General features: G+C 43.6%; 1 protein-coding gene across 5 annotated transcripts in view; it reads left to right on the plus strand.

The window, feature by feature from the left end:
- ADARB1 (adenosine deaminase RNA specific B1) overlaps nucleotides 1-15,931 on the plus strand; it is a 90,823-nt gene that overhangs the window by 48,988 nt on the left and 25,904 nt on the right. For all 5 annotated transcript variants that reach the window (XR_008450341.1, XR_008450340.1, XM_054069583.1 and 2 more), the window contains 3 exons: nucleotides 11,620-11,734; nucleotides 14,253-14,421; nucleotides 15,504-15,652. Coding sequence is in view for 3 of the 5 variants with exons in the window: in XM_054069583.1 (XP_053925558.1) it covers nucleotides 11,620-11,734; nucleotides 14,253-14,421; nucleotides 15,504-15,652 (433 nt within the window). In the remaining 2 variants the exon portion in view is untranslated. The remainder of the gene's footprint in view (nucleotides 1-11,619; nucleotides 11,735-14,252; nucleotides 14,422-15,503; nucleotides 15,653-15,931) is intronic.

Raw genomic sequence — 15,931 nt, forward strand, 5'->3', positions numbered from 1 at the left:
GCTTTGACCTTTTCTATGTCAATAACATTGCATTAGATTTCATTAAAACTGTAAGATACTGGTCTGATTTGATAATGTGGCATTGAAAAGTATAAGTAGATGTTGTAACTATTTCAAGTATGCTGTTTTCTCAAAATGCATGAACAATGTGCGTAATTTAGAAATTCCTATATGCTCTGTATTTAATGTTGCACAATTATTGATTATCGATTATTGATCACTTAGGGAGCCCATGAGGGCTGGTACTCCTCAAGAAGGAAATCCTAGCAGCTCAAGAGCAATCCTTCCCCATGTTCCGGAAAATGAGCCATCGGGGAAAAAAAACAGCTTAGTTGAGCAGAGAGATATGGTTGGACATCAAAAGGAAGAGGAATGTCTATGAACTTTGGAAGAAGGGACAGGCATCTTGGGTAGACTACAGGGAGGAAGTGAGATCATGCAGAGGAAAAATCAGGAGGGCTAAAGACCAACTAGAGCTCGGATTGGCCAAGTCATTGAAAGATAATAAAAAATTCTTTCTATCAATACATTAACAATAAAAGGAGGACCAGGGAGAATATTCAGTCCTTATTGGATGCAAAGGGAACAACTGTGACAAAGAATGAGGACAAGGCTGAGGTACTTAATGCCTTCTTTGCCTCAGTCTTTAGGAGTAAGGAAAGTTGCTCCCTGTGTGTACAAACCTAGAAGCTACAGGAGCAGAATAAAGCTCCCATGAGAGGTGGTTAGAGACTTGCTTGCCCAATGAGACACTCACAAGTCTATGGAGCCAGATGGGATCCATCCAAGAGTATTGAGGAAGCTGGCAGGCGTGCTTGCCAAACCCCTTTCCATCATCTTCCAGCAGTCCTGGCTGACTGGGGAGGTTCCACTTGACTGGAGACTGGCTGATGTTATACCCATCTTCAAGAAGGGTCTGAGGGAGGGCCCAGGAAACTACAGGCCTGTCAGTCCGACCCCAGTGCCAGGGAAAGTCATGGAACAGATGATCGTGAGTGCTGTCAGGAAGCACATGCAAGAGAACCAGGTGATCAGGCCCAGTCAACATGGGTTCATGGAAAGGCAGGTCTTGCCATACTAACCTGATCGCCTTCTATGACAAAGTGACCCGCCCACTGGACGAGGGGAAGGCTGTGGATGTAGTCTTCTTGGACTTCAAAAAAGCCTTTGACACAGTTCCTCACAGCATTCTGCTTAGGAAACTGTCTGCCTCTGGCCTGGACAGGCGCACACTCTCCTCGGTAAAGGACTTGGCTGGATGGCCAGGTCCTAAGAGTGGTGGTGAATGGAGTTAACTCCAGCTGGAAGCCGGTCAACAAGTGGTGTCCCCCAGGGCTCAGTGCTGGGTCCAGCCCTGTTCAATGTCTTTATCAATGACCTGGATGAGGGGATCAAATGCACCCTAAGTAAGTTTGCAGATGGCACTAAGCTGGGTGGAAGTGTCGATCTGAGGGGGTCCACAGTGGGTTGAGGATCCCCTGCTGACTGTACCCAGAAGGCTGAGACGTAAACAAGGAGGCAACAGCTGCAGAACTTTGAGATCAGGGAACCAGAAGTGAGCAGCCGATACAGGACCGCGTGAAAAAGAAGTACCATCCAGTCACAGACTGTTTATATATAAGCTAATCCGATCATGCGGAGAAGCGTTTGTAGACAAAGGGTATAAAGAGGCACGTGTAAGATCAATAAAGAAGCCAGCGGTGTAACATCAAGAAGCCGTGTAACATCAATAAAGAAACTTGCTTCCACATCACCATGTCGTGTCTGAACAGTGACATCAATCTGCTGGAGGGTAGGGAAGCTCTTCAAAAGGGATCTGAACAGTCTGAATCGCTGGGCTGAGACCAATGACATGAGGTTTAACAAGGTCAAATGCCAGGTCCTGCACTTGGGGCACAGCAACCCTGTGCAGCTACAGACCAGGGGAAGAGTGGCTGGAAAGCTGCACGGAGGAGAAGGACCTGGGGGTCTTGGTTGATAGTGGCTGAACAAGAGCCAGTGGTGTGCCTGGATGGCCAAGAAGGCCAATGGCATCTTGGCTTGTATCAAAAACGGCATGACCAGCAGGTCCAGGGAGGTTATTCTTCCCCTGGACTCAGCACTGGTGAGACCGCACCCCGAACACTGTGTTCAGGTTTGGGGCCCTCACTACAAGAAACACATTGAGGTCCTGCAGCGTGTCCAGAGAAAGGCAATGAAACTGGTGAAGGGGATGGAGAACAGGTGTTATGGGGAGCAGCTGAGGGACCTGGGGCTGTTGAGCTTGGAGAAGAGGAGGCTGAGGGGAGACCTTATCGCTCTCTACAACTAAATGAAAAGAGGTTGTAGCAAGGTGGGTGCTGGTCTCTTCTCCCAAGTGAGAGGTGATAGCATGAGGGGAAATGTCCTCAAGTTGCACCAGGGGAGGTTCAGATTAGATGTCAGGAAAAACTTCTTCACTGAAAGGGTTCTCAAGCACTGGCAGAGGCTGCCCAGGGAGGTGGTGGAGTGGCCATGCCTGGAGGGATTTAAAAGATGGGTAGATGAAGTGCTCATGGATACAGTTTAGTAGCAGACAGGTACGGTTGGACTCAGTCTCAAAGGTCCTTTCCAAACAAATGATTCTATGAATCTGGCACTACCTATTAGTGGGGCTTATCCAAGTAGACATTGTTGTCCATAGCAGCGTGTCCAGAGAAAGGCAATGAAACTGGTGAAGGGTATGGAGAACAAGTGTTGTGGGGAACAGCTGAGAGACCTGGGGTTGTTGAGCCTGGAGAGGAGGAGGCTGAAGGGAGACCCTATTGCTCTCTATAACTACCTGAAAGGAGGTTGTAGAGGGGAGAGAGCTGGCCTCTTCTCCCAAGTGACAGGGGACAGGACAAGGGGGAATGGCCTCAAGCTGCACCAGGGGAGGTTCAGGCTGGGCATTAGAAAAACAATTTTCACAGAAAGGGTCATTGGGTACTGGCAGAGGCTGCCCAGGGAGGCAGTTGAGTCACCATTCCTGGAGGTATTTAAAAGATGGGTAGATGAAGTGCTCAGGGACATGGTTTAGTGGTTGATAGGAATGGTTGGACTCAACGATCCTGGAGGTCTTTTAGTAATTCTGTGATGAACTTTTCCTTCATTTTCACGCCTAGGATCATGCTGTTTCAGGTAGCTGTGACTTCTTCAGTGGATTCAGTAATTTCAGACTACATTCTTTGCTGACTTTGAAAAGTAAATTTGGCCCCAGCCACCATAATTTTTTACTGCTAGTAATTTATGTGTTATTAGTTTCTAAATCAGTAAAGTGATGAGAATGGGAACTGGAATAAGGAAGTGGAGAAACGAGTACTTAAAGGGACCTACAAGAAAGCTGGGGAGGAGCTCTTGATCAGGAAGTGTAGCGATAGGACGAGAGGGAATGGTTCTAAGCTGAAAGAGGAGAGATTATATTAGATATTAGGAAGAAATGTCGTCTTGCAGGGATGGTGAGGCACTGTCTCAGGTTGCCCAGAGAAGCCATTGCTCCTCTGAAGGTGTTCACCATCCCTGAACACATCCCTGAAGGTGTTCAAGGCCAGGTTGGATGGGGGGCATTGAATAACCTGATCCAGTGGGAGGGAGGGTGGAGCTGGATGAGCTTTAAGGTCCCTTCCAACCCAAACCATTATATGTTTCTGTGGGGTGAGACATGAAAGAGGTGTGATTCTAAGATGGTAAAATTGTTTTTCCACCCAGCAGGCAAATGTGTAACAGCTCGCACAGCCTCCCTTCTTTAAGGGACTTCAATGAACCACTGGGCAGTGCTGGGTTTTTCTGAGCTCTTTGCCTTTGTCAGGTTTTGACTGAGTCCAAGGTAGCTATCCCAGAGTTTGTGAGATGAACAGGGCATTCAGACCCAGGATACAATGTTCAATAACAATAAAGCACCCCATCCAAACGCTTTTTAAATATTTTTCCAGGACTTCTACACTGACCTTGATACCCATATTGTGTATGACAAAGCATGCCCCAGGGGTGAACTTGTGTTTCGCCTGTCTTATACATGTGCACTGAAAAAGGCTGCTCCAGAGCAAGGAGAACCCGATGGCTTTAGGCTTAGTGCTGAATGTGCCAGGTCGGAAGGGGCAGGTCGCTGATACTGCCTTGTGTAAACCCGATTCAAAGTCAGTTGTTTTTTCAGAGGCTTTTGATCAGCTTGTGATCAGGACATCATTGTCCTTTTTGCACTTTGCTGTGTTGTATTAACCAGCTTTTAATTTTAATTGGTTGAAGGTTATATGTTATATAAAGTTATATGAAGGTCTATTACATATTAGTGATTTTGGTCTGGTATCCGTTGATGAATTATAACAGATTTAAATATTTGTTGTATTTTCAGGTCCTGCTTTATTTATCTTCTTTTTTTTTAAACTCTGTGAGGTGTTTTTTATTTTTTCACACAGTGTTTACTCAGGATGTGTAAAGATGTTAAATTTGGAGATAATCCTAAATTGGGTGAGGTTGGATGATGTAAATGAGGGTAGAATTTGTTATAACCCATAGACCAAATAAAATACTGATTGGGTTGTTAAAAAATGGAAGCTATAAGCATGCAAGGAGGGAGTATATCCAAATACCAAATGTTCAGTGGATGTAATAAAAGTACAGTGTGGCTGTGCCAATGAAGATGTTGGAATTGACTGCCTGGTTCAAAATTTGTTTGTAGCTGAGGTGTTAATTTGTGGTGTCTCGTGAGAAAAAGCAATAGAGTAGAAAGAGTTGAGAGAGCAGAAGGGATGATTTCTGCTCCAGAGGTGGTCGTGACTCTTGGCTGAAATGCATTATCTGTGATCTCGCACCTCTCGACAGCTGCAGGCACTCTGGGGGGTTATTAAACATGGAAGTACACGTGCAGGCTATCAAACGGCACAGAAGGGCAGTTGACATCAGAAATAAGCGTATAAAAATGGATGTAGGTATAATCATATGGTCTGTAGAGTGGGCTATCAAGGTGCTGGTTTAGTACATTTAAAACCTGTCGGTGTAACGGGTGAAGTGAGGAAAATCTCTTTGCTGGGAAAGCGAGTTAAAGCTGATAAGTTTCTCAGCCTGTGTCCCTGAACGGATGGAAATGCCCTGCTGAAAAAAAATGGAATCTTTTGCATTTATTACCTTCACAGCGAGTATGTTAAAGTAGAAGAGGCGGTCAGCCTGACATTATGGGGACTTACCTCTCTGACACAAAGGAATGATTTGGATCATTGGCTATGCTTTGTGAATGAATAGCCATCCTCACTTTACGTCCCACCCCTGGAGACAGGGGTGACCTGCATTCTGCACTAAGCTACAGGACACACCAGGGTCTCCAAAATGTGTGTTCTTCAAGTTTGATTCTTTTCCACAAAATAAAACTTTTATGTTTCAGCATACTTAGACAAATATAATTAAAAAGTTCAAGTGCATGACTTTTCATAGGTCTACAGAGTTGATAGGTGAAGAGAACTGGAGAAGACAGCAAAATGTGAACAGCCTTTTAAAAAAACACTTCTGAAAACAAAGGGGTTGCACATTTATAGATGAAACTTGGAAGTCAACATGACCATGTTTTTGAAAACTGTTAGTGCAAAGTCCAAATCTGATTTCTGGTGGAAAGGGTACTGTTGAGCCCTTGACCACAGCAGGAGCCACACTGGGCCAGGCTAAAGCTCCTTCTCACGCATTATCCCATCCCTGGTGCCACGTCCTTTCCAGCAGCCCCAGCACTGGGAAGCAGCAGGTTTGCAAGCACTAGCTGAGGCTGTGTCCACCTGCAGAATGGGTCCTGCTGCTGAACAGCACCTTGGACATCTCAAGAGATGGCACAAGGACTTCTCTGGACATCTCAGGAGCATGAGATGCTCTGTTGGACTTCCCTGTTTCTTCATATTTTATCTCTCTGTCTCCCAGAGAGAAGTCTCTCAGAGTTTTCTCTTCTTTTCTTCTTTTCCCTTAGATGCTCCTTGCTTCCCAGGGAAGGCCATGAGGGGTCTCACACCTCTGTCAAAGGTGGGATGGTGCTGTCCTGAGAAATACTCAGGCCAGTACCAAATGCCTTGAAAAAAACTGAGCAAAGGGCATATTGATAGCCATACTTCCCCTGTATGTGCCTCTAAGCTTTGGCAGTTCATGTCTCAAGGATTTTCTCAGCCAGAAATCATGTCTTTCCATCAGAGAGTCCTTGATGGATTATGATTTTCCCCCATGAATTTCAACTCTTTCTTGAACTTCTGTAACCTTTCAGCTTCCACACCACCTCATAGCAATAAGTTTCTCTATTTAAGTATGTGTTGTGGGAAGAAGAGTTTTGTCTTATTTGTTTAGAATGTGCCGCATCGTCCTGATGTGCCTTAGGGCACTTGGTGACTTTCAGTACAGTCTAGTGGTTCAGGCTGCCAGCATTACTGATGGAAATGGTTCCTGTTAGACGGTAGGAGCCTGCTGATGGTGGTGTCCTCTTTAGGCCACTGGTGGCCTCTGTTACAAAAGCCTCCATATAAGCTTAAAATGGCATTTCCCAGGTTTCCTAAAAAAAAATAGCTAATTAGTCATGATGCAAAGAGGTGGAGATTAGAGAATTGGAATTGTAAATATTGAAACTTTAAAATGGTGTTATTTAAATTAGTGAAAGTTGGACTATTGTCACAGAAAGCAGATTGCACTGGGTACATAATCAGTGCAGCTACATATGAAATGAGTTTTTAAAAATCCACTAGAGGGAATATTTCTAATCATTCCCCTAATTGTGTTGCAGATTCTATTTATCCTGTGTATCATTGTGGACAGACATTGAAATAAAACATTAAGCAGAAGGAATGGGATGAGAACCAGCAGTGCAATGGCTACTTTTAGTTGAAGTGCTATGTTAATCCTGGTCCAGCCTGGGGCAGGAGGGGAAACTGTAAAAGAAGTATTCGAATGTAGGAAAGGTATAAAAATTAAGGAGGCAAATGATCGAAGAATCAGGAGAGCTTCTGCAGAAGTGCTGAAGAACTCTAGGCTGTTTATTGCAATAGACTGCTTAGCGTATACAGGAGAATGAGGATGTAACAGATTCAAACCTAACAAAAAGATAATACTGAGTGTTTTTATGGGAATTAATGAGTGATATTGTTGGAACTGCTGTTAAACTGACAGAAGCTTAAAGGATACATTTGCGCAAGCAGGGAGAAAACCTACTGTGAGGTAGCAGTTCCTTTAAATAAAAACAGGAAACTTTGGTCACTAGAAAATAATTACTCTGTTTCATTAGTGTAGATATATTTGCACCTTTTCTGAATTGTGTGTGTTGGTCACTGTCTGAAAAGAGATAATGGACCTTGGTTTTACCTACTGTGGACATTGCCACTGCTCCTGAGCTCATGAAAGTTCACATAAGCCCTGAATGGTGAGGGAAAGAAGAAATAAAGCTGAGGGAGAACAGAGGACATTTGTGCTTAAGAAAGATCATTGGAGATCCAGGGAGAGCAAAAAAGATTGTGAGGTCTTTAGTCAGATCCCCAGTGCGAGCTGGGTGCTGTCAGCACACGCAGTGCCCCTGCTTCCTCTGCCTTTGGTTCCACCACATGGATGCTCGCCAGTGTTCATCTGGGGTGGTTACTGTGGCCTGCCAAGGTCTTCAGATCCAGACAGACCCAAACTTCATCAGCTTCAGAATATTTTGAAACATAGATAGTTAGGGAGGTTCTACTACAACATTGCTGCAAGATAGATATTAACCAAAATCAGTTTGTGTGTGTAGAAAAGAAGTGAATTCACTGTAACTTCATCAGAGAAAGGAACAACACACCCAGAATAGCTTTGAGCTCGCATGACTTAGCAAGCAAACTGTCAGCTATTTTAGGTCTTTCCATTTTTTAATTACCCAACTTTGAATAATGATTTAATGCAGGAGCAGGGGCAGAGCGACTGTGTGTCAGATGTTAGGCACTCACTGGGAAGGTGAGACACAAGTTCAGTTTCTGTTCCAATTAATATTTATTTGTGTGAAGGGGAGTAGAGTGAGAACAAGAAATGAGTGATCCCTACGCAGGCTGGTCAATGACCTGGGCTCAATGTTGAGACAGCTTTAAGTCCTCGTTTTTTGAGATAGGGATAGCAAAAACATAGCCTGCCTTATTCTCATCTCTTCCATGCTTTTAGAGACTCTTTAACTATGTTAATATGATTGACTACCTGGGAGAAAAAGATGATTCTTCTAATTTATCGGGTCAGTACTCTTATAAAAGAATAAAACCTTATAATTATATCTGTAGACATTTAATAGTGTTTATTCCTCACCACCCACCCCTTGTCATGCAGCTTGGGTTTAATACATCTGCTCATTTCTGGCAGTGATTTTTACCCCCTTTCCTACTCTTCCTCCTATAGTGCTTACATCTCTAGCAGTCATTTTCTTTTGCTTGAGTTCTGCTTAGTCTTCCTTATCAGCCCTTCCCACTGTCTGGCTTCACATACATTCAAGCGCTTTTAGGTTTCCTTGCCAGCAGCTTAGTTCCACACTGTTTGAGATGCAGCCCTATCCCATTCTTCTGTGCCAGCCTGCATCTTCCCAGAGGAACTCACCGTCTTCCCATGTGTAGACCAACACCACAGTTTCTTGTGCTTTGCTTATTACATGAAAATAAAAAGTCTTTTTGGAAAAAGCTGATGTTCCCACCCCGTATACAAGCATTCTGCCCAGCTGCTGTTCCAGTAGCCTTTTTGTCAGCAGTATTCTCAAGTAAGTGAGCCATGAGTTGCTTCCCAGAAATGCCTGGCAGTTTCAGTTCCCACCTCTTGAGAACTTCCTCAAGCCAGCCCTAGTTCCCCCAGGGAATAGACAATCATGTTCTTCCATAGATCAACCTCTGTTTAGCTGGGTAGGTTGAAGATCTGTGTAGCAAGTTACCCATATTTGGTGATCCTGGAAGAAGCGTTCCTCCATGTTCAGTCTTAGCAACTGGTGAATTTTGGTTCAGCATTTTGGAATCATCATTTCTGGCATGTGCTAAACTTTGTGGGTTTGTGTAGCTCAGCGCTGGAGAAGACTCTTCCAGTTAGCAGTCATCATGCTCACTTTTGTTCAGGGAAGGGGTGGGCCTTACTTTTTATCACCTGGATGGCAAACCTTTCTGGCAGGCTTTGAAGCCTGTCCTTGTTCTCTGTGTGGATCAAATCCATCCCTATTTGGAAATGGCTGTTTCGCTAGATCTGTAATAGTACATTCCGTCATAATGTCATTTAACATGATTTTACATTGTCTCATATCTTGTCAGCTGCCATCTGTGTTCTCCTGTCTAGCTTGTCATAATGTAAAGTAGAGCAGAAAAATATATATATTACAGAAATGAAAGCATAAAACCTGCAGCTGGGACACAATGTCCGTAATTATGCAGTGGAGCTGTGGATAAAACACTGGAATGGGGACTCTGTTCCTTGTCTCCGCAGTGATCTGCCCACACTGCAGGGAGGTTAATTATTTTGTGTATTCATTTTCCACTTCTGAACCCAGGGTGGTAACAAAACTGTTGCTCATTATTTTGCTTCTGTGTATTTACCTTAAACTTCAGCTTTCTCCATTAGGAAAGTACAGGCACAATTAAATGCAGATTTTGTGCTGTGTGGTCATGGTGCTTTCAGAGCACAATTTTCAGTCCAGCAGCAAGAAGGCCTCATGTGAAAATCAGTGCCTGAACAGACGTGTTTGTAACTTCTAAGCAAAACTGCCTTCCTGAAAGATTTCTCAATCTGTTGGTAAGAGTTTGTGAGTTGCAGTCCATTCAAATGCATCAAGAAATATTGTATTTGCAATGTTGAGAGTCCTCTGACTCTACAAGTTGTGCAATTGCAAAACATTGACCAAAGCTTGATGCGGTTGTGACCCCAGTCACCGCTGGCTGCTGGTCTCCGTCTGCAGTCAGATTCTGGAAAAAGCTGTCAAGCTCTGAGATTGTGAGCTTTAATTATTGCTTCCTTGGCTGCTAAAGTTTTTCCAGAAGGAAGTGAAAATTGAGAGCTCCTCCACGTTATTTCTAGGCTGTTGGTTCTCATGACTATTATTAGGAAAATGGTGGTGAATCAGGTTGGCAGTCTTCAAACCCTCTTCTTCTTTCATTTCTTTTGTTTCGACCCTGGCACTCTGACTTTGAACTGATTGTGTTCAAGAATTTGTACCATTCCAAGTGAGTGTGCCCAATCTCTGTACACCGCTGCCCATCTGCCCTGTGGATTTGTCTTGAGCCCTCTGGAGGGGTAAGAGCGTTGATCTTCTTCAGTCACTGAGAGCGCAAAGACAGGTTGTGAGTCACAAGCATCCTTTTGGACTTGATGTAGTTGCTTACATCTGCATTTAGCACAAGATTGGATGCTCTTGGCTATCTAAGACACCTGCGTGGTGCTGGCAGGTATGCCACAGGACGCAGGACTATGTCCATCTGGTATGTCAACCTGTGGGCCAGGTGGTTATCCTAGAACATCTCAGATACTGCTGAGTGCCAGCACACAGGCAAATGGATCAAGCTCTTTATGCCTGGTGCTCTGAGACAGTGACCTTAGCTCCCTCCTTGTCGAGTCGTCTTCTCTGGCTGCTGGTCCCAGTGTTAGTGGAAGATGAGTTGCCCTGTCTCTCCTGCTGGGGATCACTTGTCTGGCCATCTGGCATGTAACTTACCTTAGCCACTCCTTTGGGAACAGCCAGCTGTAGTAGCAATGCTGTTGCATAGATTGCCCTGGTTTTCAGTTTCTTTTCAGGTGAAAATTCAAGAATTTGATCTTGCCTCATCTCCTCTAACTGTTATGGTTCCAGCTGCCCTTAAAAATAGCAGGTGAGACTAGCCGCACTGTTGAACTGAACCATCGATCAGCAAAAGCAGGCCTGGTATTTTGAATTTTTCCTAAAAATTAGATTTTACCCCCCCTTACAGTCTGACCGACGTTGTGTGCCAGCCCTGCTGGCAAGATACAACTAGGCTGTGACTGTTATTCTTCCAAGTTTTCCTGAAGGTGAAAGAGTCAAATCCTTCCTAATTTTGAGAGATTTTATTTTGGGTTGTACTTTGACATTTTCTGTTCCTGAATTTGCATACGTCTTGTGAAAATATGAACTAGAAAGTATTTAACCAGTGTTGAAAACAGATTTGTTATTGTTCATGAACTAGCTAGGTAATCTGTATGATTGTTGTAAAAAGTTTACATGTTAGTATGAGGAGCCTGGTTCCTGCACTTCAATCTTCTTGTCAGGTCCAATGTTGAGGATGTTGAGATGATGTGTTTTGAGGTTTGAGCACGAAAGTAGAGACTTATCTGTCTCTCCGGTTATTCTCCTAAGCCTCAAATGTTCATAACTATCATGAGCATTAGGTACTTTGATGCTTGCCTTAGGGCTGTCTGAGCCTGTTTTAATAGACGTGGAGCACACAGAGCTCTGCTTCTGCTTACAATGAGCTGCGAGTGCTCATTATGCCTGAAAATCGGAGGCAGCCACCTCCTTGACATACTGCTCATGCTGCCGTGTCCGTTTTTAAAGTGAAGAGTAAAAACTTGTTTAATTTACTGTGTCAAATTATTTACTCCAAATCCTAATAGCCTAATGCTGCCATAATTTTAAAATTATTTATTTAATTATCTAATGTGTGTTTCTTTGTGATCTTGCAGGTTTTAGCTGATGCTGTCGCACGCTTGGTTGTAGATAAATTCAGTGATTTGACAGAAAATTTCACATCTCCACATGCACGTAGAAAAGTCCTTGCTGGAGTTGTCATGACAACAGGTAAAAGGAAAAAAAGTATTATTATTTTAAATGGTTAAATGTGGAGCTCTGTTTGCATTCTAGGAAAATATCTCTTTTCAGTCAACCAGTATTTGAAATACATTTTTAATGTTTAATCTTCATGATGCACCAAATATAGCAATAAGAACTTGGCTAAGGATAATTACAGGAAAATTAGACCTGCAAATACTTATGTTTTCACATAGTACCTGTCTTCTGCCTGATTGAGACGTCTGAGATAGCTCATGGTCTACAAAATGCATGTCCATTTTAAAATTAAGTATGCAACATTTTGGAACTAAATCTAAAATACATTTCATTGTGTGGTCACACAGATGGCATTCTTGGGTTTTAGTGTATTATGTAAGAAATTATATTTAGTTTTTAAGGTTTTACACTTTGTTTGAGCTTCGTAGTGCTTTGTGTCTTGGTCACTTTAGGAAAATTATCTGCAGGAAGCAGGGTATGTTTTGGTGGCTGACACTGGTGTGTATATACAAGCAGCAGTAACATTGTGGTTCTCTGACTGCTGGCATGAGGTCTGTGGTCTGTTGGATCACCCAAAACAGTGAAGCTCTTCTCTGAGCTGATCTGCGACTGCGCTGCTGCTGAATTTTCCTCATACTAAGATTTATCTTGGTCTTCAATACACCTTCAATACAGTACAATATCCAAGTTGGGCGGATATCAGAGATAAATGCGCACCCTGCCCTCAGTGCTAGAGGTGGCACCAGCCCTTTCCTCCTACTACAGGGATGTTTGCTGGGGCCATCTCCACAGAGCAGAGAGGTCTGAAGGTGGGTAGGGTAGATAGAACTGCATGATCTAGGGGCAGGGGAATGTGACAAGGGACAACATGGCCCAAACTCTGTCCCAAGACCTCCACAGTGGGCTGGCGCTGGATGGAAGTCAGGCACCCACTCATCCTTCCACTCACTGCCCTTCCTGGGGCATGAGGAGAAGGCAGAAGACAAAAAGACTCCTGGCTGGACAAACATCCTCTCTTCCTTTTCCTGAGCTGTTATCACTGAGCACACCACTTATGGTGTGGGATATCCCTTGGCCCGCATTGCTCAGATGTCCTGGCTGCGTCCTCTCCCAGTCCCTTGCCCACCCCAGTACATGGCCTTTGGGGAGGCTTGGAGAACAAGCCTTGATGCTCCTCAAGCACTGCTCGGCAACAGCCACAACATTCATGTGGTACCAACACCGTTTTAGGCCCAGATGTGAAGAACGTGCTGTAGTTGTATCTGATGTATTTGGTAATGCAAGTTTTTATTGTAATTAGGGTCCTGTGCCCACAATTCCCAGAATAACCGTGTGACCAAAGAATTAAGACTTAATTAACAAGTGAATACATTTTTATTAACTGAAGAAATAACTTTACACAGAATTATAAACCATCTTTGCCTGAATATGTGTCTGGAGTTAGATAATCCCACAACACAGCCTTGTAGAGTGAAGCGGCTCCCTGCTTCTCCTCCATGGTCTCCTCTAGCCCTGTGGGCAGGAGGGGGCAGCTGGAATCAGGTTCATCTTTTTAAGGCCATGTCTCAATTACCTCTTTAATTACTCAGTTACCAGTTCCCTTGCTAATTACTAGTTACGCCCTGTGTATCAGCACTGCGATGCAGCCAGGTGGTTATGGGAGGATCCTCAACTCTAGGTGCTTGGAGTGCATTGGAAATGGGTTTTCTGCTTTTCCACACTGTAGTAACTGTTCTGTAAGAGGAAGAGAGCAGAACGTGTTTGGCAGGGCTTGGCCGTTGTCTGCCTCTGTTGGTGAGGCCTCGAGAGAGCTTCGGAGGAATTGGTGTGGCTTGTTGAGGCTTTATTTGCTGAGTGCTTTGCTAGAGGGATGTCACATTTTGACCTGTCTTTCTGAATTCTTCATGCAACTGACCTTTTTAGTGTGTGTAATAAAGACAGTCCTCTGTGTAGGAAACACTCAAAATACATTTATAATTCTATTGTACGTAATGATTTAATACCAAGAACTACATTTCCAGAAGAATTGTGCTACTGATAGCTTTATAGTGGTTTAGGCATTTAAAGGTCTTCATTCACTAGTCTTATCTTTCCTGTTGTTGGCTTAATACCCTGCCATAATGTGTTGCTGTTTTAATACTGGTGCCTTTTGCATTTCTAAAATCCCTGTGAATGTATGCATAGGTAGCCAGAAGGTGCCTGCTGGAAGCTAGCTGGCTGCCCGGGGCTCGGGAAAAGTGCACCATCTTTGGAACTCAGACTTTATTAATTCTTCCTGAAGCAGCAATTTTTCTTTGCAGATTTTCCATTTCTAATTTGTCTGAACTCCAACATGAACAGCTCACAAGAACCATAATCCCTGCTAGTGCAGGGAGGGTATGACTGAGTGAAGTTTTTGCTTTAAAGGAAGTACCAGAAGAAAAAAGGCGTTTTGTTGTTTTTGTTTTAAAAGAGACAAACAAAAAAAAAATCACTTGCTAATTTATTTGTGATTTTAATTGAATCTTCTTCCTGGAATTTTGTTTTGCAGGTACAGATGTGAAAGATGCCCTGGTAATAAGTGTGTCTACAGGGACAAAATGCATCAATGGTGAATACATGAGTGATCGTGGTCTTGCATTAAATGATTGCCATGCGGAAATAATATCTCGACGGTGCCTGCTTAAATTTCTGTATACACAACTTGAGCTTTATCTAAGGTGAGCTAGAGGGGAAAGGAAGATGAGCTGATCGCATGATGAGCTGGAAAGCTGTATCAAAAGAAGCGTGGCCAGCAGGTTGTGGGAAGTGATTCTGCCCCTCTGTTCCTCTCTTGTGAGACTTCGTCTGGAATACTGTGTCTAGTTCTTGAATCCTCAGCATAAGAAGGATATGGAGCTGTTGGAATGGGTCCAGAGGAGGGCTGCAGAGATGATCGGAGGGCTGGAGCACCTTCCCTATGAGGACAGGCTGAGAGAACTGAGCTTGTTCAGGCTGGAGAAGAGAAGGCTCAGAGGAGATCTTATAGCGACCTTCCAGTACCTGATGGGGACTGCAGGAAAGGTGGAGAGGGGCTATTCGTAAAGGCTCGTGGGGACACAACGAGGGGGAATGGGTATAAACTGGAAAGGGGCAGATTTAGACTAGACATTAGGCAGAATTTCTTCACCATGAGAGTGGTGAGACACTGGCACAGGTTGCCCAGGGAAGTTGTGGCTGCCCCATCCCTGGAGATGTTCAAGGCCAGGTTGGATGGGCCTTGGACAGCCTGATTTAGTGTGATGTCCCTGCCTAACCTAACCAACTATTCTAACCTAACTATTCTATGAGTCTATGAAAAGATGTCTGTGTAAAACATGTCTCAATTATTTCAGTGTGAAACACTTGTCCGGTTGCATTAGGATGTTTAGTTGAGAAGTCAAGCCCTTTGCCCTAAAATCTAACTTCAACAAAACATGTACTCAGTTCGGTGTCAATCATGAGAGGAGAGGACAGAGAAAATAATTTGGAATCATTTTGGAAACTGTAAACATGTAAATCAAAATAATCTCAAGGGAGCTAAAGGGTGGAGATGTTTCATTTGCTGATATGGGCCTGAGAACTCTTGACGTGCTGGGATGTCAGAGGCTTTCTGTTTCTTTTCTTGATGTCTTTTAATTTTTGTATTTGTAATAATTGTTTGATTTTTACTATAATATTTCCAGGCATCTTATGTTTGTTTTTAATGCCTATTAAGACCACCCAGCTTATGGTTATTTACGTGTACTGTTAGGTTTGACTCTAGCTTTATTCTCTGTTTCAGCAATAAAGAAGATCAACAAAAATCCATTTTTATCAGATCGGAGCGAGGCGGGTTTAAGCTAAAGGAGAACGTGCAGTTTCATCTCTATATCAGCACATCTCCTTGTGGTGACGCTAGGATTTTCTCACCACACGAAGCAGCACAAGAGGGTATGACAGCAGTCCTGCTCAAGCAAGGGAGTTTAAAGTGTTATTTGAGCATGTACAAGTGGCACAGTTAAAATGTAGATGTTTTCTTTCCTTTTAGTGTAGATATGTTTTAGACAAAGATCTCTCCAAAAAAATATCTGAGCTGTTCTTTCTGTGTGGTAGAAGTTAAGCATAGACTGGTCTACCATGTGGTCTGAAGGAGGCTGAATGCTAGCGAAGATAAGCCATTGAGTCAGAAAATATTTGTACAGAACTAACCAAACCCTTTCGCTGTTTCCA

This window comes from Cuculus canorus, chromosome 6 (genome assembly GCF_017976375.1).
Source record: "Cuculus canorus isolate bCucCan1 chromosome 6, bCucCan1.pri, whole genome shotgun sequence".
Classification (NCBI taxonomy): domain Eukaryota; kingdom Metazoa; phylum Chordata; class Aves; order Cuculiformes; family Cuculidae; genus Cuculus; species Cuculus canorus.